Source organism: Convolutriloba macropyga, chromosome 12, assembly GCF_964194025.1.
Source record: "Convolutriloba macropyga chromosome 12, txConMacr16.3, whole genome shotgun sequence".
In the NCBI taxonomy this organism is placed as follows: domain Eukaryota; kingdom Metazoa; phylum Xenacoelomorpha; order Acoela; family Convolutidae; genus Convolutriloba; species Convolutriloba macropyga.
In genome coordinates, this window is record NC_134479.1 from 51,892,695 (window position 1) to 51,919,491 (window position 26,797).

The window sequence follows — 26,797 nt, forward strand, 5'->3', positions numbered from 1 at the left end:
GAAAGGCAGTTGACTTCTGTGTACAGACAAATATTCATTCCAGCAAATTGGAAAAGCTGAACAATTACTAAATGATCTTCAAATGGTGAACAAAAAATAAGATTAAACTAATACAGAGCAAAGTGTAATGAGCAACACCACGAACAGCGTCATGAAATTTTATGAACTGCGCCACAATGGAAAGATTTAAATAACATGAAATGTGCTAATTTGCCACACGTCTTTTGGCGAAGCAAACAAAGGTACAGTTTGTTTATATCTGAAAATTTTTAGAATATGTACAAGTTTAAAAAAAACAAATTATGTGTTTTGATAAGTTTTTAGTTTCAAGTACATAATTTTGAATCAGAATCCATAGCGCCTTCGGCTTCTCTCACTCTCATTGTTTTTTCTTCATAATTTGGAGAAACATAATATTGTGTGGGGTAAGGCACATCTGGTGAGCATGTTCCTAATTGTAAAACTGTTTTGGGCCTTCAGAGACTTGCCCAGTTGTTTTCTTTATCGAGGAGATGATGTTTTTGCTCGCTATTTGTTGTTGTTTAATTATATAACGTCTTTTCTTGTGGGATGGTGCTCTTTTTTCTGTGACAGCCGGAGGGCACATTTTGGTTGAAATCATTGGTTCATCGATTTCAGTTATTGAGGGCGATGTGCGCTGTTGATTGCTGGATGCTTGTTGGTTGGTAGTAGTTGACAATGGCATTCCTTTTAGTCGTTGTGCATGTAGGGCTATGATTGTTTCTACGGTTTTAGGCGTTGTTTGCTGGTCTTGAATTTGCGGCGCGATTGTATATAACTTTTTCGACATTGCTGGTGTTCGTACTTTCAGCTCAGGGTAGACTTCTGAATTCTCTAGCGTGCTTTTGTATCAGCTGTTTTCTTTTCGTTCCTATCAGTGCTTTTGGCCTGTGGTCTGCGTGCTCTTCGAGGTCGGTTTGCCGTCCCGTTTTTGTCCCTAATTTAGCCAAATCCGAATCGTTTTCCGGGCTCTTTAATTATTGAGTTGTAGCTATCTGTTTTTATCACTAGCAAACTTTCAGCCAAAACATCGTACAACCCATCCATACTCTCTTTTTGAGCTTTCGTTTTTCTGGGATTTTTTCTTGCAAGTTGGAGGGATAGAGGTGCTTGGATGAGGGATACCGGTAGTCCGATCTCAGGATGTTGTATAGCTCATGATTCTTGTGCCGGATCATTATTGTGTCCTAATACGGTATCTTGATTGAGCTGTAGAATAGCTGCTCGAACTCAATTTTGTTTTGGGAACGATCCTCCCAGCGGTCTTCGGGGATCAGTTTTTCCCACCGATTCGTTTCTAGACCTAAAAAAGTAATTAATATTGTTTCATATGTCAAATTATTTTGGTTTGGTTTTGTAGATATATTACTAATAAGAGTATTTGCTTTGCGTCCAAAATGAGCCCCAAAATTGTGAAAGCTTAATTACCTTTTGCCGACATATTAGCAGTTGTTTGATTATCGAATTTAATGAGGTTTTTAAGTTGAGTTGATTTCGCGCCGTGATTTTAAAAAATGCTAGGCTGCTTTTGATTGTTTGAGTTAGCCTCTCTACAAAACCAATTGCAGAGTGATCGTGTAGTGGAGCTTCAATGAGCTGTATAATATATTGATACAAATTTAAATTACTCACTGATTTGACACGTAGCTTGCTCATGTCTTACTGTGCGTCGTATGCCATTCGGTAATGCATAATCTTGTAGAAACTTTGAAGCGTTCTGTGCGTTCGCTCTCACAAACACTTCGTTAGTAGGAAAAATTGAGAAATGGTCTTTACACCCATGGAAATATACTTCTTGGTCTTTCTCCTTGTAGATAGGACCGCCAAAATCTATCTGAATTTCTTTATTAGAAACTTTACACAACTTAAATGGCGTACATTTGCTAGAACGATTAATAGAGATTACAACTTGAACATCAAATCGCAAAGCATATATGGCCACCATGCGTGGATAGCCATATCAGCCTTGCCCCAGCTTCCTGGATGTGTTGCATGTATGGTTTCTATGTAACCGTCATTTATTGAGATCGGTATGCCAATTTTGACATCCACGCAGACACATCGTTCTTGACGTGAAGACTTTCCAGTGACTGTGGTTGCAGGGCGATATTTGCCGACATCTTTCCTCGTTATCAGGTTTTTATACAGCCACTGAATTCTTTCAATATGGCATCTTTTGAAGTCAAACAAGCCGTCTGAGTACAGTAAAAGATCTTCGAGAGAGCGAAGCTGAAAGAGTCTGCATAGAGGTCATCTGTTGATGTAGGTGTAATCGTTACCTTTGTTGTAATGGTGCCGGGTATTGAGGCTGTTGTGGTTGTTTGTAGGGCATTCAAAGATCTGGCTTTGTCAGCGTATCTCACTTTTAAAGGAATTGCTTGTGGGATATTGTGGAGGGGCTTCGTCGTGAGAATTTTACATCATGAGAGCAGATTGAAGTGTATTGGCAATCATTTGAAAGCTAGAATTAGATGGAGGAAACTGAATTGTAGAGTGATTAGAGGCCAAAGCGAGCTTCAAATGTTCGTTGTGTGGGAGAGGACTGTTGAATTGAAGTAATTGGAATATAATTCGCCACTTATGTTGCCATTTTTGTTGTTTTCGGAATATTCGCGTGCTCTTGCGCCACGAACTCGCCACATTTTTTGTTGCTGGTGTTTAAACTAACTTTGTTCAATTTAAATGCTTCCGTTTGCACCGCGAAATCCGTTTAAATTGGGTATTTGAACAAAAGCGTTTTGAGCTAACTGTGATTGCGTCTACTGTTGTAACAATGAATTGCTCATCATATGTTGAAATTTTCGCAGTTTTTTGTTGCGGATCGCGCAAAATATAGTCCAGCAAACCTATTTTTGAGACATGAAGATAATCGATAGGAATAGTTGTAAAATCAGAAGAAAATAGTCGGTCAATCCAACTTGCGAGACGACTATTATATGATTTACAGGCTCTGTTTTTGCGCAAAATAGAAAATAAAGCTCTATGGTCAGTAATAACGTTAAAAAATTTGCCGTTTAGATAATATTTGAAGTTTTCTATCGACCAAACTACACCTAGGAGCTCCAATATAATGATAATATATCTTACTTCAACTGTGCTGAGGAAACGGGAGGCGAATGCGACAGATTTATATGCCATGTTTTGCTCCGTGAAGTCCGTAAAATTTTTAGAATTCAAAAGAAAGCGTTTCGCACTGCGTTTGATGGCGTCTAGTTTAGCAACTATAAATCACTCGTCATGAGTTGATATACTAACAAATTTTGCTGTGGTTCACTTGAAAATTCTACTAATCTCATTTTTGAACTAAGAAGATGATCTATTGAGAAGTCGAAAGGAAGTAAACGGTCCACCTTTCAGGTTAGACGACTATCATATGACTTATTTGCTCTTTGTCCTCGCATTATCGACAATAAAGCTCTATGATCTGTTATAACAGTAAAACGCTTGCCATATAAATAATACTTGAAATGCTCTATTGACCCGACTACACCCAATAATTCGAGTTTGTTGATGCTATATCATCGTTCCTCAACTGAGTTGACGAAACGCGAGGCCAATGCTACCATGTGCCAACCATCATTGTACGCTCTTTGAGTGCACAACCAAGACCTTTTTTAGAGGCATCACTTTTAATTCGTGTTGCTAATTTGGGGTTAAAGTGCTCATTTTCTTTTGCCTCGGCGATTTTTTCTTTTATTAGATAGAAATGTTTTGATGTTCGGCAGTCCAGATAATTTTTTTATTTTTCTTTAGTATTGGTTGGAGAGGATGACAAAGTTCTGATCGATTGGAGTTGAGTTTACCCAAATTATGAACGGAGCCCATAAATGATCATAACTATATTAAATTAGTTGGTGACGTGAGCTGCTGAATTGTGGTAGTTTTATTTGCTATTGGGGTTACACTTGATTGTGTGATTCGGTGTCCAAGCTATTCCATTTGGTCTTTCGCGAATTGGCTTTCTGCTATTTTGATTCTAAGATTTTCTTCGTCTCATTTTTTTAGGAATTTTTTCGCAAGAGGTAAGTGGGCTTCAATTCCTCTACCTACTACTAAAATATCATCTAAGAAGGACAAAGTGTCAGAAAGTGTTAGAAATGCCGGTTAGTGTGCAATCGATAGATTTCTTAAATTCAGCCGACATATCAGCTAAGCCACAGAAGCCTGTTTTGAAGCATTAAGTGCCAGTCATATCACCGCTTACTAGATTGAAATTGCAATGGCGGCTCGTATCAGCGTGCACATTGAGTTGGATGTACTTATAGCGCAAATCCAGGGTCGTAAAGTAGGCTTTCTCTTGGGGCTTGTTTGACAGTGTTTAGGAAATTGCTTGACTTAGCGAATCAATTTTTGGCATTTGGTACTTGCTTTTATGGATCGATTTGTTCAAATTCATTGAATATAAGGCTATTTTGATTGATTTCAAGTATAACTACAATCGTTGAAATGAAGAATTGCTCAGAGCAGTTGGACAACTTTTCATTATGTCCTTCATTTAATTATTTTTCAAGTTCGGATTTAACTTTCTGTTGTAGATGAGTTTGTACTTTTCTTCCTTTTTTGATCAGTTACATGATAGTTTCTGGGAAACTTTGTATTTACTTTTTGATGCTTTGATTTTCCAATTCGTGTTGTTAACTGTAGGAATTCCTTCGCTATTGAGTGTTTTTATGGTACATGGGGGTTCGATGGTACTAATTTCAAGTTTAGGGCAAGGTTTTTATGTTATCGTTATTCCTAGTTGATCATATAAATCTCGTCCTATGATGGGTCAGAATCCGTCTTCGACAACAGTTATTTTTGCTTTTGGGATATGCCATTCGTTAGATTAAGGAGTTAAATTCGGGAGTTTTAAATGTTCCGAAGTTTCCACAGTATCATTTGAGAAGGATTTAAGTTCAAGTGGCTTTTTCTCTGACCGTTTGTCCTGAATACAATTAAAAATTATTTGCTTAGCAATTCCCAAATTAATGATTGCACATCCACTGCCGGAGTTGAGTAGCATTGAATTTTACATTTTGATGATCAGATTGATCTGCGGTCTGGGATTTTTAAAATTTAATTATGCGTTTACTTTGCTGTTTAATTTTGTGATCGATTTGTATTTTCCGACATACCTTTGCAAATAGGTTTGGAAGTCCACAGTGGTTACAGTTCTCACCCAAATCGGGGCAATTGACGGTGTGTTGATGTCCAGTTTTGCCCTCAATTCCGACAAAGCCATTTGCTTCGCGTTTTTTGTTGCTCTGTTGTACACGAGTTGCTCTGTTGCTCTGTTGTGCCGCGAAATCGAGTGAGGTGTTGTATCGCATTTACACCTTTGTTGCTGGACAGAATTCTCTTTTTATTCTTTTGGCCCATTTTCATGTTTACAGCGATGCTAAGTGCTCGTTAGGGTTCAATTTTATCTCTCAAAATTTCGCGTTGTATGTCTTTGTTGAGCATGTTTGTGATGAAAGCATCTCCCGAATTATAGCCTCCTCGCGGTTTTCGAAGTACTGTAAAAAATTGCTCAACTGTCTTCCCTTTTTTTAGCTTTCTTGAAAAGAAAACATAACGATCGAAAGTGAAATTACGAGGGCTAATGAAGGCGATCTCTAACATTTCCCACAACTTCAACGACGTGAGGATATATAAGTTGTCATGGGGAAATTTCTGTGTTAGGAGACAACGACATTCAGTTCCGATGCTGAGTTAGAGAAGGGCGACGCATTTCCGATCAGATAGTGTCCACTGCCTTTCGCCGCAAAGAATACCTGCATCAGTTTTTTATGAAGCTTTTAATCCCATTGCAGTTTGATTTGGCTATTCTGGATTTGTCGTTTTTGATATGTCTGCTCAGTAGCATCCTCAATTGGGGCTTCTTATTTGGGCTCTGGTGGTAGTCTAACTCGGGTTGGTTTCGGTAGAGTGTCTAGAATTATGTTTTCTCCAGCCAGGATTGCCAACTTGACCTGAATTCTCCATTTCTCCCATCTTATTGGTGGATCCTTTGTCGCCTTTTCCCAAAGGGCTCGATAGACAAAGGTGTCTTTCAAGATTCGCGAGTTGACTGCGCCATATCATACAGAAATCCTGTTCTGTATAGTTTTGTTGAAATGCTTGGCAATTTTCGGCTTTTAGTTGTGCCAAAGAGATGGTTGTTTTCACGCAGCGAAATCACACTTAATTTCGTTTGACTGAATTATTTTAATTCGGTGACAAATTTATAGTTGTATTCGGCCCGCGAATGCGAGCTTAATATTTAGAGTAGTGATTCGCTTAGTGAATGACTTAGAATTCAAGTTTAACTGTTTGGGAGTATTAACTGATTAACAAGTAGTTGAAAAGGAATTCAACTCAAAATTGAATTGATATACGAAAGAATGAGCTCAAGTTTGACCAGTATTTTCATCATGCGCATTAAAGAACTGAAAATAACTAAATTAGGAAATTGGCGGTAAGCCACAGGAAACAGACAACGTGCATAGACATATGATCACTGAATCATATAATCAGATTTGATGAAATGCGAACAACTAAAAATGATCTTGAAATAAATCAAAATAAAATTAAATTGAACTAAAAAAGAACGAAATTAAAAATTAGGAAAATTTTTCCATATATACCACATAGGAAAACTGCGGCAAAAATCAGGAAGTTCCCTGCGTTTCCAATAAAAAAGAATCATATCAGCGAATTGGAAACGCTGAGTAATTGCTAATTGATCCTCAAATCATGAACTAAAATTAAGATTAAGTTGATACAGAGCAAATTGAACAAATTTAAGATTATGATGAAACTTAACGAATAGCGCCACAAACGAATGATTTAAATAACATAAAATGTGCTTATTTATCTCATGGCCTTTGTCCAAATCTTCCCCTGCGTTAACATCAAATTCTGTTATCTCACACTCGAACACCGTTTTCACCACAGTTTTTGCGAAACGATGTGAGAGGTTTTAGAAGAATTTTTTTTTTGAAAAATCCCTGATTACCACATGTACTTATATCTTTTTTGGGTTTGAAATTCTCTCCGCGGGATTCAATTGAATTCTTCCAACAGTTATTATGAGCCAGTTGGTATCAGAACAAGTTGGCAGAACTGATATAAAAATCCCTGGTGTAATATTTCCTTGTTCCTCACAAACAGGTATTGGTGACTTCCACGTTGGTGCTTGTGTTCCTCTTTGGCAATCGTTAGCATTGCAGAAAACGCGATTAATGTTGCAACATCAAGACGAAGAGCCCTACGCGGGTATCCTCGACAATTTCCGACAACAGATGAGTTCCGAGCAAACTGAAGTTTTCAAACAGCTTTCAGGAAACCAACAACATACATTATTGCTGTATTTGAACGAAGTGGTGACACTACACCTCGAAAAAGAAGATGTTATCAAACCAAACTATCAGTAAGTTATGTCTATTAAGAGTGTTTTTGTCAGTTTTGTCAAAAAAACTAGATAAAACTAGATAAACCGCGTCGAGGAGAAATCGGAAAAATATGTAAAATATGCGGTGAAAAGGTGTTTTTTCCACAGCAAACTTTGTACATGAGTTTGCGGTGAAATGTGGTAATTTTTTGTAAGTTCACCGTTTACTTTAGTGGTCAACTTACATTAGTTCACTGCTTGGAAAAAAAGTGTCAAAAAATTGTCAGATTAAGGGGTAATTTTAGGGGAGGGGCTTACATCTAACAATTCCTCCCCTACTCCCCATTAATTTCACTGCATTTCACGCTAATCTCACAAAATTTTAACACCTTTTTCTGAAGCGGTGAATTTATGTAAGTTCACCACTAAGTTAAGTGGTGAATTTTTGTAGTTTCATCGCAATCACCGATTATTTCACATAATTTGGACACTTTTTCACAGCGCTGAATTTATGTAAATTCAACTCTTAAATCAGCGGTGAAATTGTGTCATTCCACCGCTACCAGGCAACAAAAATTTTTTTCAACACAATCACCGCCTGATTTATGTAATTTCACCGCATTCTCCGTTTATCTTACAAAAATTCTTGCATTCAGCGCTTATCTTACATAATTTTGCGTTGAATGGCGGTGACGCCTCGACCCCGCAAAGAGACTAATGGAAAACTATTTTTTCAGGTCATTAGATGAAATTTAAAGTTATCGGCTTCTAAATACAAAATTTGATCTTTGCAATCAGAAAATTTTGGGATCTTTTACAGCTAAAATCAACGTCTTATTCGAACCTTTATGAGGTCACCTTTTTAGGATTAACTTTGAGTAGAAAACTTCACTTTCGTTTTTTCTGCAGTTGAATGAATCATAAACTATTTATAGTTCACATATTTTACGGAATGTTTAAAGTATTTTATTTTTTCTTGAAACATTGTGAAGGGCTCTCTACAGACAAGATGATTCTGTATGAAAATTATGTCATAACGTATTTTGATAGCCGCGCAGATATAACGAGGCAGTTTTTAGTCTCATAATGTTTTTTGAAACACTTGAAATAGTTTTATTTTGAATATTATCTCAGATTTTGCAGTAGCCGTTTTATTTAATCCATTGAGAAACCCAAAATTAGTTTTAGGGGCCAAAATGACTCAAAATTTTCAATTTTTTTTTAAATTTTTTTCAGTTTTAATGTAATGTGTTTAATAGCAGCGAGACAATACTTCAGGCTATCATTGGCTTTCTCTCGGTTATTTTACAATTCAAAGCCCTAATTCTAAAGTTGAGTGAGAAAATAGTGTTTGCACAAAAATTCGCTTTCTGGCTAGTGGTTTTTGTTCACATGCGGCAATTTCACTTTAATTTTTACTGATTTTTTTAAAAATTTTTTTGTCGGATTATTTTCTAACTGTTTTTTTCAAATCCATTCATAGTTCATTCAAGGCTTAGTTTTTTTTGCTTGAACTAAATTTCATTGCTTGCTGGTGTTTTTTTGTTCATATGCGGCATTTTGACACCAATATTCTGTTTTTTTTCGATCTGTTTATTTAAATGGTTTTCCCAATTCACTCATTGTCGGCTCTAGGTCTAGTTTTTCGATTAGTCGACGAAATTTCTTTGACTTGTACGTCAAAACTTGTCCCGCTATGTTTTTTTGTTCATTCGCGTGATTAGGTTTTTGTTCACACGTGACTTAGCTCACTCTCAAAATTGATTTCCTCACTCTGAAACTGACTTTTTTAGCTTAATTCAAAAAAATAAGGTCAAGTGAGGTATATCATTATAATTGAAGGTTATTTAGGAGCAGCTAAAAGAAACAGCAATAATTTATACAGATTCTTTATCAGAATTTAACAGCTTATCCCTTGATGAAAAGAATAAATTTTTTTTTGTAATTTTTACCTTTTTGAGACTGCAGATCTACGAAGCTATTGCGGCTACTTTCTGGCAATCTGTCAGCTGTGTTTTCAATTAGTAAACAGATGAAACTCAAATTCAGCAGTTTGTTTTTGTGCATTTTTTAAGTTGTGTCTTTTTATTTGCAATGGTTTACAAGGAGAAACCATTCTCTGCATTGTCAGATTATGTATTTCATGATATTATTTATTCAATCAATTTTGGTGTTAAGTGTTATATCTTCATTTAAAATTTGGTTCATAATTACAGTTTTAAATATGTTCGAAGGTTTTGAAGTAGTTTTGTCTTTTCTGATAGGAAGATGGCTTAATAAACCTAAAAACCCAAGGCTATTTAATAAAATGTTTTTTTTGTTCCTTAAATTTTACTTCAATACAATTTGCAAAATATTGAGGATGCCTTTTCTCACACACTTCTGACTATGTATCAATAGTATTCTAGATTCTACCTCTTATATTAATTTCTCTCTTGTTTGTAGCAATTATAATAGTCCTGTCGTCTTTTTAATGAAATTTGTCACTCGACCAACAAAACTTCCGCTCCTTTTGACTTTTCAACCTCTAAACAATCTCAACAGGTGGCATACTGTTAATTTCAACAGGCAGTACCCTGTTTTTTTTGTCTCAGAGCCCGACGGCTTACTAGTCTCTATACTTGCTTCTCATCAAGTTTGTTTAGAAGAGATAACTTGATGACGATGTGACCTCCAAACTTCACCCCTCAAACTTCACCCCTCAAACTTCACCCCCCCCCCCACACACACGCACACACTTCACTCCCCACGCACCCACAACATTGCTCGCTCGACCCCTGCAGCACGCTTTTTTCAAGACAAAAAAGGTTTCCAATGCAATGGCGGGTTTTATAGTTCGGGAATGTCCAACGTTTTAAATACTTAGGGGAATTTTTCGACTGTGTTTTTCTTAAGATATGTCACGCATTTTGAAGTCAGATTGAAGTTATTAAAAACAAATGGGAGAGCTGATTTTCATCTCTTCAGATTAGTAAACATGGAAGGAAAAAAAAGTGATTTTCATTTGTGATCTGTTTTCGTTCTGAAATTATATTGGATTTAGAAAACAATTTTTGAGCAAATTTTGATTTCCTCGGATGTTGCTAGGAGAATCATTTTACTTGGGACATATGCCTTAATGCTGCATAGTGGCGCTTTTCATTTCATCAGGGCAGCTTATGGTTTTTATATACTTAAACACTATTTCTTTGCATATATTTTTTAAACATTTTTTTACCTCTTATTGCTGACCTTTCTGGGTCTTGCTGATTCTTCAGGGTTTTTTTCTGATTTGCTCCTGAATAAGGCATAACTGGAGCTTCTTGATGGCTTCAATTCATATAATACTTTGTTAATAAATATTTCATTATTTGATCTATAAATTATCGGTGTTTTGTACGGTTTTTATTATTTTGGTCTTGCTTTTACTTATTCTCTTTAATGATTGTTCTGCTTAGCTCTCTAATAAAGCATAGTTGAACCTATTAAAAACCTTTCGATCACTCCTACTGTTTTCAATAACTGGCCTTATTTTAAAGATATCATTAATTTTCAAAAATTGACCTATTTTGTTGCTAACTTTGCTGACTTATCACTTAGTCAGTTTTGTATCACATTGTCATATACAAACTCTTAATCCAGATTTTATATGAATAATATACTTTTCTATTGGGTGAAAATTATAAATTTAGAAGTGGATTGTGATTGGTTTATTAGATTGACTTACTAAATTAATTGAAGAAGAAATTGCATGAAAGAGTTGGCGGAGATAGAGGAACAGAAAAAAGTTGCAAAGGGTTGTTTTGAAAATGAGAAAATTAGAGGGAGTTAGAACCTGCTCAGAACCTGCATCTGTGATAGTTAGAAAAGATAGAATTAATAGTGATAGAAGATGGTGACAGGAAAAGAGTAGAAGAACATACAACAACGATTCCAAAGCCGATTAATTGATTTTGCATATCTTTAGCTTCAAAATGTTTAAAATGGATAGAGTGAGATGGAAAAAGCTTAGAATTCGAATTGGCGGCGAAGGTCTACTAAACAATTACATAACCAATTCTACCTCAACAAATTTACATTTAACTTATACAAATGACAATCGTAAATGCTTCAATTTTACCTGCACAGATTTTCATTCAAATTTTTTGGGATTGGATTTAGCGAACATAACAATACTTTTAAACCCCCAAATGTGCTTCAAACTTCATTTAGTAATTTACCTTACTTAACAACTTTCCCTATTTTAAATTTCTTTTCTTTATACTCTATACATTTTTTTGGTAACAATATCTTACATCTTAAATTATCCTTACATAGACCCATTTCAGAACTTTTTTTAAAAAAAAAAATGTCTTTTTGGGATTTAAATTACAACCACAACCCAATTTCGTGAATGTTTAGGCATGAACGACAAGTTACCTAATGTTAATACATTAATTAATAAAAATCTGCTAGTTATTCAAAACCAAAGTCAAAAATCAAAAAAGTACATCCAGAGCGCTTCTTGGCTCAATCTGACCCCTCTACTGATATTACTTTGACTATGTACATTTACAAACGGACAAGGGGCTTTAGAATTACTTACTGTAACAACTATTCACAAGCTAAACTTCCCGTCCAACACTTTTGATTCCTGCCATTTTGGAACGGCCACATGCATGCTTCTTTTATTAGCTAGCGCAATACAGTACTCAGTACAACTCAGTTGAGCAATTTCTAGCAATCCAACGCTGTGCGTTGACTCGAAATTACGCAAACTGAATTTCTTTATGTGCTTCTTCCATGAATCTAAATTTAAAATCCCGTTTTAGAAAGAAGCTAGTTACCTAAACACAAAGTTATGAACCTTCTCTTTCAAGAGTGCTCCAGTTAGTTGCGCTTTTTGTTGAGAAACCTGAAATTACGTCTCATACGTATAATGGCTCCAGATATACCAGCTTTCCGAGCACACTTTCTTGTATTTTTTTCTGAACCCTGTTGCCCAGACTACAAAAACGCGTTTAAATGTTTTGACAAACCACTGTAACCAGCGTTACGAGTTTTATCAATTTCTTTACTAATCTGGAGAGCGCCTTCTAATCCAGCATTATTCAACAAACTTTTATAACCACCTTGTTTGATACCAGAACCATTATGAAAAAGTGTGCGATTAACTCTTTCCGAATCGCGTAAATTACAAGCTTCCCACCCCCATACAAAATATACGCCTAAAGTTGACGTTAAAACAGCGTGGGAAGCCAAGCCGGGCTGACAAAGGATTAAATCTGGTTGTGGAATGTAAAATTTTATATTAGATTTTACAGTAGAACTCTCGGGCCAGTTTCAACAAACGACATAAAATCATCAACATTTCGATTTAATTTTTCAAATTTTACGGAATAAGTTCCAGGAGCAAGATAAAATAAAAATTTTCACCAAAAAATGTTACTGAGATTGAGTCTTTGCCACCGGTTTCAATAAGACCATCTGTAATCCAACTATTAAGCTGGATAATTCAATCAATTTTTGTCTCTTCAAGAAAATTTGGAACAGAATAGTTTACTAAACCATTTACTGACAAACTGTAACACCATGAAAATTTTTTAATATCAGAGTTGGGACAACATAACTGCTCGCAAATTCGAGATTTTGGACCGTTGGAAATAATACTTGAAGGAACGTGAAAGTTACAATTTGTTCAATAAACTCGATTTCATTATTTTTTCACTTATTGTTTTTACGAAATTTTTATCAAACTGAAACAGCCGGTGATTTGCTAACGCAATTGGTTTGTTAACCCAATTGTTAATTATGTAATGGGAACATCCACCAGACGCATTTTCAGATGTAGCTTCAATCCACGAAGAAGATATTTTTACATCAGCAATTGGGACATCCTCCCAACCGAGCTGTTTCAATGCCTCAGGATTTCGAAATTTATTATTGAAAGCTGCTATTTTTTCATGAACGCTTGCTAAAATTATTTTAGCCCTTGTTTGTGCAATTATTTAAAAATAAAAACTGCTTTGTTAAGTTTTGCAGAATCAGAAAACTCTGTTACTCGAGAACTTGAAAAAAAAAGTTTTTACCAACATCTATCAACGATTTCTCATTTTTATAAACTCTATTAAGCTATTACAAATGCTATTATAAATGCCATTAAACATGGACAGCAACAAACACCAGAGTGACCGAACGACAGCAGAAGGACCCAAACTGCATTATCATTGTCAAATGTCTCCGACTCAGAGCAAGGATATTCCACAGAAACTTCAAATACGATTACTCCATCTTCCAAGTACATCATTTGGTCAGAACAAAAAAACACTTAAGTCAGTTGAAACTTGCTTTTGAATACAACAGTAACTCAAAGTGATGAATAAACACACCTTAATGGTAATCTTTCTATAATTAAAAACATTCTTATCGTGTTAATCTACAATAGTATTTTGAAATTACATTACCACTTTGCCGAACTACATAGTGCACAATTCAAGCGCACAACTTTACAGCTCCTAAACAATCAAAATTACTTGCATTATTTTGTCAGTGAGTAAAACTCAACAATGTGCTTTACAGAAAATGGGCCTCTATATTAGAAAAAAAATTAGTTCAAGTTTTGCAAAATATTTGCAAATTCATTTCAAAGTTGAGATATTACCAGTTCATAAAGTTTAAAATTAGAGATAACAAGATAAAAAGGGGTGGCTTGAGATCTTGTGACGTCTACATGTAGCGATGTCTTAGACTAAGTTATACAGTCGATTAAGTAACGACAAAATATTCCTAAGGAAAGTAAATTTGGCTTGATGTTTAAGACTGCCAGAACAACATCTTCAGAGTTTTTGTCTTTCAAAAACGACTCTTTCGCCGCGGGACTGTTATTGAACCCAGCAGCAGTAATAAAAAGTTGTTTAACATTGCCTCAAAATGTTCACAGCCATGAATAACTTCGACATTTTCACTTATTTATTATTTAATTATGTCTATTTCTGGAGGCAAGAAGTATTTTTAGACTGGCCACCTGAAGACAATAGTAAGCCCTGCAGCTTCCAATCTTTCGAGAAGTAACTTCCAAAATGATTTCTTGGAAATTCCTAATATTTCTCACACTTATAATGCACATCTGCTATAATGACAACAAAATTGAATCACAGAAAGGAATTGATTTCATATATCAACAAAAGCTACTACTGGCTGAAAAATTCGTGAACATCCAATTCCTCGTTCCCTTTCCAAGATTGAATGTCTCGTTGGAAAATCATTTCAGAAATCTTTCGTTACATTCGAAAAATTCTTGGAATGACAATTCATTTGGTTGTCAATTTGATCACATGATAACAAATGAAACCAGTTTAAACTTTAATTATCTTCTTCATCACAGAGAAAACGAATTAAAATCAGTTCAACTCGACGTATTAAACGTGAAAACTGAGATTCGGAGAACATTTGGAACAGAAGAGCAAACAACTAAGCAGACTGATAACGAACGAACAAGAAAAGGAGCCGGCTTAACTGCTTTAGGAGCACTTACAGTGGTTACTGCAGGAGCAGGAATAGCGTGCTCTCTCGGCAGCATTTGTGGAGCCTGTGGAGGTTCCATTAGACATTGTGAAGACATCGATTTGGCTTATCGCAGATTCAACTAAACAGCCACCGTTGGGCGGAAGTTAAAGGCAAAGTCAACTCAAAAATGTATCTCATCGCTGACCAACTTGAAGGTGTAAATTCAGTGCAAAAGCAAATTATTCAGACGCAGAGAAATCACTTAATGGTGTTGATGCAAGCAGTGGACAATATCCAAGATAATTCAAGATGCAAGACATGCCATCGTTGATGGCATGCTCTCAACTATTCCATGCAAGGCACCAAATGCTTCAAGTACAGGCGAGTCTTCTGGGATCGTTTTCAGCTTTGCTAAATAAACTAAAAATGTACATTGTTGCAATCTACAGTTATAAGCTAAAAATCTTGAACTCAGTGATGATTATGGTAAACAAAATGAGTCCCAGGGCACTCCTGCCAAGATCAGACTTAGAATAAATTCTTCGAGATGTAAACCATTGGCGATCAGACACGAAAGAACTTCTTTTATTGGCTATACCAATAACACAAATTTTACCCTACTACGAAAAAAAACTGAGAAACGTCAACATAGTTGACGATGGGATGTACTTCAGATTAGCCATTCCATTTGTCACTGCAGCGACTATTTTAAATCTGTATAAAGCAGTACCTATACCGATGCCTAATGACGAAACAGACGGTCATGCATCACATATATCATTGAATCCGTTTTTTATAGCAATTTTTTCTACTCAAAAAATATCATTACTTTCACAAGATGAAATCAATCGATGTGTCGGATCGAGCAGCTTCTCCGTGTGTATAAACGGTTTCTCTCTAGAAACAGCTCAAGATACATGTGTCGGATCACTTGATTAACAATCACCTAACTGCTCTACAAATGTGCGAAATCAAAACCGTAAAGCTGCCACTGCAAAAAAAGCAAAAAATTTGGGAAATGAGAAGTGGTTGATAACATCAGCATCATCAAATATCAAAATGTAAATAATCCAATTAATAAACCATGATCCATTGAAAAGAAAACCTTTACCAGGATGCCAACTCTACATCATTGAACTTCAATGCGGAACAAAACTTGAAACCAGAGTTTTATAAATCAGAGCAGAAATGTTTTCATACCAAAACTCAACGCTTCAAAAATTGAATATTAAACTAACTGATCCTTTGAAAAACCTTCTATCAAAAGTTCCGGCAATTGACAACCTGCCACATTTTGCTACCATTGCTCAAGCAAGACAACAGTTCATTGAGCAAATACAAATCCAAATGTCAGAACATCCTGAACATCAAAGACCATCTTTGAATAAATTAGCTGAAATAGCCCAACCAATTTTTTTGAATATGCAGATTATTCGACATAGTTTAAAGAATCGTTTCACGCAAAGAGACACTTGGAAAATTTCTGTAATATTTGGCACAATCTCTTTATTAATCCCAATGATAATACACGCTCTCATAAATTAAGTTTGTCCAAAGTTTAGTCGGCGATATTCAAAAAAGCGAAAGTTTGTTGTTTTGTCTCATTCGGAATTCATCCACGACAAATACTAGTGGTAGATGAAAGGCAGACAATTATGCTACCACCTGGAAACCGACTAACAGCAGAAAATATTGTCAGCACGGAAAAACAATTGTCAAAGCTTCTTGGACCTACAGCTCCACAACGAGAGGAACTCCAAGTAATGCAACCATCTTACGACGTCGACCTATTTTGCCCTCTCTTGGCCAATAATCTTAAATCAGCTTAAGAAAAGCAAAAACATGAATACAATTTATATAGCTTTCACGAAGAAAAGGTTGCTGCAAGGCGCTTTCTAATTTTAACCTGAAGCTGGCATGAAAATTTAAAAGAGCCACAGTTTTCATTTTGAAAGGCGCATTGTTCTTTTATATATACATTTTGTTATATTGTTCTACTAAAAGAGTCGCATTGTTCTTTCTATAGAGGCGCAGTGTCATATACAAACTCTTAATCTAGATTTGATATGAATAATATACTTTTCTATTGGGTGAAAATTATATACTTAGAAATGGGTTGTGATTTCTTCATTAGATTGACTTACTAAAATAATTGAAGATGAAGTTGCATGAAAGAGTTGAAAGAGATAGAGGGAATAGAATAAAGTTGCAAAAAGTTGTTTTGATATTGAGAGAATTAGAGGGAGTCTGCTGAGAACCTGCATCTGAAATAGTTAGAAGAGATAGAATTATTTGTGATAGAAGACACATCTCATTAATTCTGTTGTAAGATATGATTGAAATTATCAATTATGCATAATTTATTATCTAATGCTTTTACAACTTTGACATTTTTTGAAACAAATTGACAATTGATTCTATGAGTTTTGCCCATTTTTGTTATTCTCTTTGATGTGGTATCACTTTTTCTGAAGAATAACAGTTCATTTTGACATCTAAAGAAGAATAGAGGATCTTTTTCGAGTTTTTAATTCATACAGAAGAATTTTGTTTGCTTAAATTTTTTCTATTCAACAAATGTCGTTGTTCATTATATTACTTGCTGCTTGTTCTTTTTGTGCCACTACTTAGTCTCACAACTGACATATCGTGCCTGTAGTGTTATTCATTTTGGACTACTTTGTTCCAAACTATATGTTTTTTTTTGGTTCCGACCTGGCATATCATTCTATTCGGTTTCTTCTCTCTTTGTATCGGTTTTGATTAATATCATTGGCTTTCTGTTAACACTCAAAATATCTGAACCTGTTAAACTACTCTAATAAGTCAATTGATTTTTTTCAACATGGAATACATTCGATTCCAGAAAGTTCAGCAAACTATTTACTCTTGCTTGCTTTTTTCGTTGCTTTTGCTAATTGATCACTTGATTTCAATTATAAAATTATTATGCTTCCAAATTTATATGTTCTCTTCTTACTGGTTTTTTTAAAGGTTCCAACCATTAGTTACCTGTTTTACATATTTGGACTGCTTTTAATTCAAGGGACATCTTAATGAATTTTGAAAACTTTCTTCTCTGACGTTTTTTTGCTGTGATATTTTCAACCACTTTTGTGTTTGAAATTGGTGATAGCGATAGCTGACTGGAGCTATAATTGGCCTTCTCTTGGTTTAGTTTTATTTCATTGTCAAGATTTTTGTTTCTACTATAGCACTTCACCCTCACTTGAAATCTGTTTTTGGATCACTTATTTTTAAATTTTTGACAGAATTGTTTGTTTTACCTACTTTGTCAGTCTCAAATGTGTGGAGCACTTTTTTGTATTCCAAAAAACTTGGATAATATTTGGGCTGAGCTGGCATAATAATTGTTACATCCCCAAGCGCACGTGTGCTATTATTTTCCTAGAAAGCGCTCTATAATAACGCACATGTTGTAATTGGGGACAAAGAAAACACTGGAAAACATTGAATTATCTAACTCATTAAATCAGCTGAATATGATTTAGGTTTCTTTCTGTAATTATTTTTTGTCCTTACAAGCGAGGTTGGAAAGCAAAAAAGAGAAACCCGACGAACCCATAACTCACTATTATTATTATTTAATGTTCCTAATTTTTTCTACTAAGTTATCCAAAGAGCCTCAGAAAATACGACAAACTCCTATTGTTATGAAAATTATTGTCCTCGAATTTCTGAAGTGAGCCAAATTTCTTAAATCTAATGAAAGTGTGAACCAAATTAGAATAATTTTTGATACTCAGAAAAAATAATTTCTCATCAATTATTCTCATCATTTTTTCTCCGACTGCTTCAAACCCAACGGCAGGCAGTAGAAACAACGACAGCTTTTGTCTGTCAACTTTTCCGTTGCCTTCACAATAATTTTCTTCAGTGCAAATCAAATGGTTTTTATGAATATTGGTTTTGCGGTCTGATGGCGCTATTGGTTTTTTCTTTTTGCGGTCTCATGAGTTAGTTTTGTTAAATATTTTTCAATCTGTAGCTAAAGTAAACATAAGTAAATCTGACTGATTGCTTGGTTTTAAACTAATGTTTTTATGACTTCAGATTTCTTCGATTTGAAAGAACAGTGACACATTTTTACGTTTTCCGGTTATTTTTTTTAGTTCTGTTATTTTATTTCTTATTATTTAACCTTATTAGTTAAAAGTCTCATCGGTTTCTAATTATGCATAAGATTTTCGATTTTTTTTCTTAGTCTACAGCAAGTGGTTTCAGGACTCCGACACAATCTGATTTCAAAAACAATTCTTGCAATTTCTTGTTTTTATAACTTACTCTCATTTTGATGTCCTTTAATTAAGGATTTTTAAATGTAATTACATTTTGTTTACTTGGATGCCCCCAACTTTCCAAAAATTTTCTGATATACGGAAAATTCGACACATTTTGTTAAAATTGTTGAATCAAACAAAACGGCTGAAGCCCGGTAAAACTTTCCCGTTATTTGTTGTTCATTTTGTTGCCTTATCGCTGAACCTCGTCAATTTCTGAGTAGGTATAAGTTATCGGATATTATAGTCTCAGTCCACATCTAAAGATTGCTAGAAAGGAGATTTATGCGTTGCTCTTCATTTTTCTTGCTCTAATCCTTCCTTTTCATAATTTACTTCTAATTTAGCATTCTTAAGTTTTTGTCATGCTTGAATTTTTGTATGCAGCTACATTTTCTTTACTTTGACTTCCCTGACGTTCAAAAATATGTTATATGTCATATCCGTGAAATTTTGTTAAAATTTTAGAAATCATTGGCACTAAGATTTAGTTTTTAACATTTTGTCGCATTAATTTGTCAAAGCTCTTAGAATGTACTGCAAACAGCTTTCTTTATGAAAACCTTGTCTCCAACACTTAGTGGCTGAAATCACCAAGTTTGTTGAGTCTAATGAATTTGCAGTCTAAATTAGAACAGTGTTGGATACGTAGAAAAATTAGGTTCTCATCAGTTTTTGTTACTGTTTTTATACTGCTTAAATGCCAACATCAGTCAGTGGGGTAACAGTTGTGATATAAAATCTTCCGGTTTGTTTCAAAATAATTGTTTGTTTGAAATCTTATGAGTTCTTAGACTTTAACAATATATGTTTTCAAAATCTTTAATGCATATTTGATTTCTGCGCTATTGGTTATTCTGTATGCAGTCTTTTGAGTTAGTTTTATTGATGATTATTCCAATCCATTGCTGAAAAAGCATCAGTTAAACATGTTTTTATGATTTCAACTTTATTTGTTTTGATGAATAAGGTCCGTTTTTTAAAAAATTGCCTTTATTTGATGTTCATTTTATTGTCTTATCAATAATTAAAGCCTCATTGCTATATACAATTTTTTACTTTGACGCCTCCAACTTTCAAAAAATATGGCAAATCCGTTATTTTTTTTAAACTTTAGAAATTAGACAAACTGCCGAGCACGTGCGTTATACTTAAAGTTTGACATCTTATCGCATTACGTTTCCGGAGTTTAAAAGGTCAATTGCTGTCTTGATAAAGTTTATTGTTCTCCAATAATAAAAGGTTGAAGTCAACATATTTATTTATACTAATCGAATTGCGGACCAAATAGAACAGTTTTTGATACTTAGAGAAAGTTAAGCTCTCCTCTTTTTTGGCTCTACTGTTTTCTGACTGCTTGAATCTTAACTTCGGTCTGTGGGCAGCGGTTATTATCGTACAATTGCCCCGATTGTTTCAAAACTAAACGTTTTTTTTTACTATAACACTATTTGTCAAGTATTTGCAACTAGTTGTGTTCTCTTGTATTGGTTTTTCATGTAGGGTCCGATCTCTTAGTTTCATTAACATTCAATTATATCTGTTTCTTTTAAGGCAAGCGTCAGCGTGAATAATTTTCTCAAGGCTGAACATTTTTTGGCTTTGACACTAATTAGATTTCAAAAATTATTGCATTTTTTTGAGTTTTGCCCTTATTTGTTTTCACTTTGTTCGCAAAAACGCATAGTGTCCACTTTTATGACTGATATTTTTGAAAACAACTATTTTTGACGACAACAGGTTTTGCTTGCTTTTAATTGAAGGCTATTAGAGGTCAAACAATAAAAACAACGCTTTTATTACAATTTTTTCTATAATTAAATCCTTCACTTAACTTCTCAGGTCTTGCCAGTTTTTTCTTGATCACTGTTCGACAATCTGCTCGTTGTATTTTAACTTTTGATCTTCTGTAGTTCTCTATTTAGACAGCGATGCTCAATTCCATTTCTGCTGAGCCATATTATTGCTGCTGAATCAAAAACAAAACAAGCTGAGAAAATTATTTAGAAAAGAAAACGAGGTTTCAGAACTTGGCCTATACGACAAAAGAGAGCTCTCTGTTGTTATGCTATTTATTTTCGCGAAAACAGATGGAATCTAATTTATCACAAGTCTCTTCATTCTCGTTTTTACGGCTTTCCTTACATTTGTTTTTCTGTTGAATTGAAATTGTAAATTGCAATCAATTTTACTTTTTTTTTCTGGAGACTTCAGAGAACATTGTCTTTGATTTCTTCTGTATGGTCCTAATTTCAGAAGCAGTTGTGCTCAAAGCTGTATTATTTGCTCTCTAGATTGTGAAGTAGAAAATTCGATTCAAGCTATATGAATCCAATTAACTATGAAATGACAATGACTCTAAAATTTTCATTGCGATAAATGACTACTTTTATTTTATTCATTTTCCCGATTTTCTATTTCATTTTCTCTTTAATCAATGAACAGCAGTGTTGACACAATTAAATTTTGTTTATTTGGCCCCACATTTTTTTAAAAAGCTTTGTTCTTCAATAATTGCTATTTCTAACCTGCAGTTATTTCTGCAGTCAACTCACAGTTAATCCTAAGTCATAAAAACTTTTTTGTGGAATTACATTGCCAATTGTAGGAATTTATTGTGTTACTGGTTTTTGCGACATATGTGCTTTTTTCGGAAATAGCAACTTTCAGGAAAAATCGCCGAAACTCTAGCATGAATCAAACGTCTTTAATATGAACTTGTTTTGAAGAAAAACACGACTGATCTTGAAATAATTTCTGTGAACTCAAAAAAAACCAAAAAAAACTCATACACCAGAAATAATTGGTGTATGAATTTAAAAACTTGATTTGAGCTTAGACTACCGTAAACAGTAGTTTAAGCTCAGTTTTTATTTGATTTGGACACGATGCACACAACCAAATCAAATAAAAAAGGCAACAATTGCTTATGACCAAATTTCAGTATCTACCTATATTAAAAAAACTTAAAGAAAATGTCAAAATAGCAGCGAATGAAATTTGAACTAAACCAATTGACTTTCATTCATCAGAAAAGATATCGGACCTGTCTTTATTCAGAATAAATCACAAGTAGAAAACCAAAACAAAAGGGCGAAGTTAAAAGTACGTATACACTTTTTGATAACAATTAATTCGAAAAATATGAAAACTATTGGCTATCAACTGAAATCAATGAATGACATCAGTTAGTCCATCAAGACAACAACGGCCGTTTTCCATAATTTATTGCGACTAGAAATGAACAAATACAGGCCAAAATCAGAAAGTCAAATAAATATTGCGAGAAAACGTGTGAAGCCTTTACAATCATAATCTGTTCACTAAAAATAATTATAATTAATTACGTCTTTTTTAACAATTTTATGTAATATGTTGCTGCTTATTCAATTTGAATTAGCCTGATAATTAGACAATACAGCAAAGTAAGCTCTCAGAAATTGGAAAATGTATAAAAATAAGAAAAGGCTTTGTAAAAATTCAACGCCAAAAAACCATAAAATAATTGGAAAAAAATCAAAACAAAAACTACATTACAATTCAAATACAGATAATTCTCCATCTTTCTGCTGAGACTACGCTAAATAGATGCAGAATTAAGATTAAAAGTGGTAAATCTTAAAAAACCATTAATTTTTTAAAACAAACATTTTAAAACGATAAGACAAACCAATCATAATTTTTCAACTACAAATTGGTAAACAAAATAACTTCTTATTGCTTGGGAAGCCAACTGGAAATTTCATTTGTGAGATTAATTCAAAAGACTACAATGTAACAAATAATATATGCAGAACTCAAAATTTCACATTTATTTTTTTTGCAAACAGTGCTGAAGCCAAAAAATCATAAATTTTTTGCTGTAGATTGTCAAGTATGTTCATTGGCCCGCATCTTCGCGTAAAAATTACCTGAAAAAAATCCAGTTTTGGTTACAAATCATTTTTTGCTGTATTTAACAAAAAAAAAGCAAAAATATAATGTAAAAAATTACAGCGCTTCTAACATTCCCAATAATTTTCTGATTTTAAGGTTCTGCAATTAGACCAAAACTTGTCATGCTAATGCTTCCTGTCCAATAAAATAAGCAATTTATCCAACTGTTAGCGAAATAGCTAACTTGAGTAAAAAGACAATGTCTTCAAAAATAAATGGTGAACTTTGGATATTTATGTAGTTATATTAGTGAAAGAATTTTATGTATCAAAAAAAGAATTAAATATTTTCTCAAACATCTTAATATACAAAACCAATTAGGCATTTGATTAATCCGATTAAGATGCTGACATAACTCATCAAATGCTGGCAAAATTCTTAAATTAAATGAAAATTCACAAAACACATCGTTGGAGGCATAAAAAACCTGAAAATTATTCATTAATACAATTTTTTTTCATCGGAGCTCATTTAAACATAAAAAGGGACAAAAATGGTTTTAATTCAACTTTTAGTTGAGGACAGATTTGCCTGCAGTTGATATAAAAGAAATGCAAAAAATTTTAAAGAGAACTGAGCAAAAATCATTGATTAGACTAAAAATAGCGTTGTTATCGCTGCTCGGTTCTTACAAAAACTATTTGTTCCAAACAACTGTCTACCAAGTTTTTGCTAAATGGAATTAAAATGCAATAGTTTATAAGTTTAACTTTGTGATGGACCGCTAATTTTTTAGTTCCAGAACACTTTTTCACACACCGGAGCTAAACATAGCCCTTTAAAGAGTAAAAAAATATTGTTAGCAGTTTTGTTAGCCTTCGCAATCGGACAAACGGAAAATAGTTGGCCAAATAAGCACATTTGATGCAAATTTATATGAAATGACAAAAAAATGCTGATTTTCGAAAAATTTTATCAAAATTTTAGCCAAAACAGTTTGTTCAAACAGTTCAACAAATCTCTTTAAAAGTAAAACTAATGATGAGACTATCGTTAACAATTCTATCCTATAGAAAACTGATAAAAATTCAGCACAATTTATGAAAAGTGTGAGCAAAAAACGGAAGTTAGGCCTAACGTTCACAAAACTTTTAAGAAACTTTTTTATTTTAAATTCTACGTTAGAAATCTTTTCTAATCAAATCACTCACAAATGAAATAATTGACGATATTGGCTTGCCATAGATCTTGTCCATAAAATCTTACATCATAGAGACAATGAAATCGCTGTCGTTGCCTATTTATGTAATAGTGCTTTTAAAGTCCGTTTGGGTAATGGTGTCCCAATTAAAGTGCTGTGCTGGTAAATCATAGAAGCTTACTGGGGAGTAATTTCAAAAACACATGCGTCTTTAAAAGTTGGTTTGCCTCTCTCTTGTTAATTCTTATCACAGATTTAAACACTGTCGCTTTAAAAAAAGGTTTTAAAATTTTTACACACGTTTTCTGAATTTTTGACAACTTACTCATTGTAAAGTTCAAAAACTTATTTTTTTCTCGAAGTCTGTTAGTTTTCCTATATTCAAGGATATCTGGAAAAATTTAGAGAATACAACTATTTATACCAATTGTTGCATTTAGAAAAACTATTTTAATGAAATCAAAATCAAATGGAAATAAGTAATCATTTTCAGAAATGTGGTTTCTGCGTTCTGATTTTTCATTTACTTAACAGAATTTGAGAGACTGAAACATAATAAGGAATGTTTTTAATCTTTTCGTGCGTTTAAAATTGCAAACTTTCTGAGATACCGGTCATCACATCGGTCTTGGAATTTTCTTCAATCTGTCCTTAGCGAAAAGGGACGGCAAAAAAAAAAAGAAAAATGGAGCTCAATCAATATCACTGATACGCTATTGCAGTAACCGATGCAGTAACGTTTTGCTAATACAGAAATGCCAATAACTTGTTCCCCATCTTAAAAAGCATGACCAGATAAGGGTGTAAATTTTGAATTCTAGCCGAAATTTATATCGCTTCCAAAAATTTTGGTAATTCCGAGAGTTCTCAACATCTCCATTTGTTTTTCGAAAACTACTGACGCTGAAAAATGTTGCGACATTGCATCGTAGCATGCGGATGCAAAACATAGTAGTATGCAATTTCTCTCGTACACGTTATCTTAGCAGTTAAAGTGAACTAAATCAGATTTTTAAGGATAAGTGTGTTTTAGTTCACTTGTTGCGAGTTTAAATGTTTCTGCAATAGTCTACCTGACAGATTTATATGATGCAATTTAAAATTTCGATACGGATTTGTTTTTCTTCATCATAATACATAAATCCGGTGTTTAGTGTCGTGATGGACTGTTTGATACCAGTGTATCCTGATGAGACTTTTGACATGGAACTCCCCGAATGGTGCATCATGAGGTACGCCGAGGACATCATAAAGAACCTCATTGAAATCGAACAGTGAAAGTTGACTGTGACGTCTTGTGTTTTTCGTTTGATCAAACACAAGACAAACTGTTAACAAAATTTTGCAAGATGTATATATTAAAAACTATTACTATAATCAAGCAGAGACATAAATATGATAGCGTTAAAATCTTTACAGCAACAGAATTCGTGATCTGAAGCAACTTTCTTGAACATACCGAAGCTTTGCATTAATATGAATTATATTATAGCGGACTCTGATCTTTGTAAATATTGCTATGTAAAATTGCTATGTATAACTTGATGCTAAAATTTCCCACAATTATTGATTCACTGCTAAAAATTGACCATAAAAATTATCTTATTCTGCATAATCTTACATAATCGTAGTACCCGATAATTAAAACTGTTTGAAAATAGCTAATGCTTAATGAATTTTTAATTCATGAATTATTCTTCTCAACTGCATGCTAGGGACGGATTTCAAGTCTTGATCAACACATCTCCAGTAAAATACACGTCTTGAATTGGCAAGTCAGTACTGATCGCGTCTTATCTCACAACTTAAGACTTGTAAAGACATATCAGGACTTGCTCAAAACTTGTTATGTCTAAGTCAAATTTTTTTTCCAATTTTGGCAATTCTTGAGTCAAGTCTTGACCAAGATTTGACAAGTCCTGATTATTTCGCAGTTAATAGGCACGGCAGAGTTTTAAGACGAAATTAAATATAAGTAACTCATATGAAAATCAGCAAAAAAGACAAAAAAAATTGCGAGAAATATCCTAATTCGGCCAAGTTGTTTCTGGATTGAGCATATACCAACTAAAAATGGCCCTTATGTTCACCCTGAAACCAAATTGTTTACAACGGGCAGAAAAACGTGGTCATAACTTGTATCTTTATGGTGATATCTGTTTTTTTATTCACTATCAAGTGAACTTTGAGGAACTGCTTGCGTTGTCTTGTGCTTCTTTGGAGAGTTTTAAAGGCAAGTCACTGTAAGTGGCGGCCTTCTTCTGTCGTTAAAAAACGAAAGCAAGCCAACAAAACAAACTGAGCTCAACATTTGTCAAGTCTTGTCCAAGACTTGCAAAAGACTTGTCAAATCATGGCCAAGAACTCCCTAAGACTTGTCAAGTCAAGTACAAGACTTGACTCAAGGCTTGAAAAAAATCTTAAGACTTGATTTAAAACGTGCCAAGTGTAAAAAATGATATGATCAGAGCTCTGATACAGTACTGATCCAAGACCTGTAACTTCACTGAATCAGTATTGTTTAGGTTTTGACGTTCTGTCCGGGTAGGCTATCAGATACCGATATTGGCTGAGATTTGC

At 34.0% G+C, this 26,797-nt stretch overlaps 1 protein-coding gene across 1 annotated transcript; it reads left to right on the forward strand.

Moving 5' to 3' along the window:
• Positions 1 to 7,158: 7,158 nt before the first annotated feature.
• On the forward strand, positions 7,159 to 25,882 carry LOC142350737 (uncharacterized). Its single transcript, XM_075402689.1, has 2 exons — positions 7,159 to 7,414; positions 25,372 to 25,882. The coding sequence occupies exons 1-2, from the start codon at positions 7,227 to 7,229 to the stop codon at positions 25,493 to 25,495; spliced, it is 312 nt and encodes a 103-aa protein (XP_075258804.1). The 5' UTR covers positions 7,159 to 7,226; the 3' UTR covers positions 25,496 to 25,882.
• Positions 25,883 to 26,797: the final 915 nt, after the last annotated feature.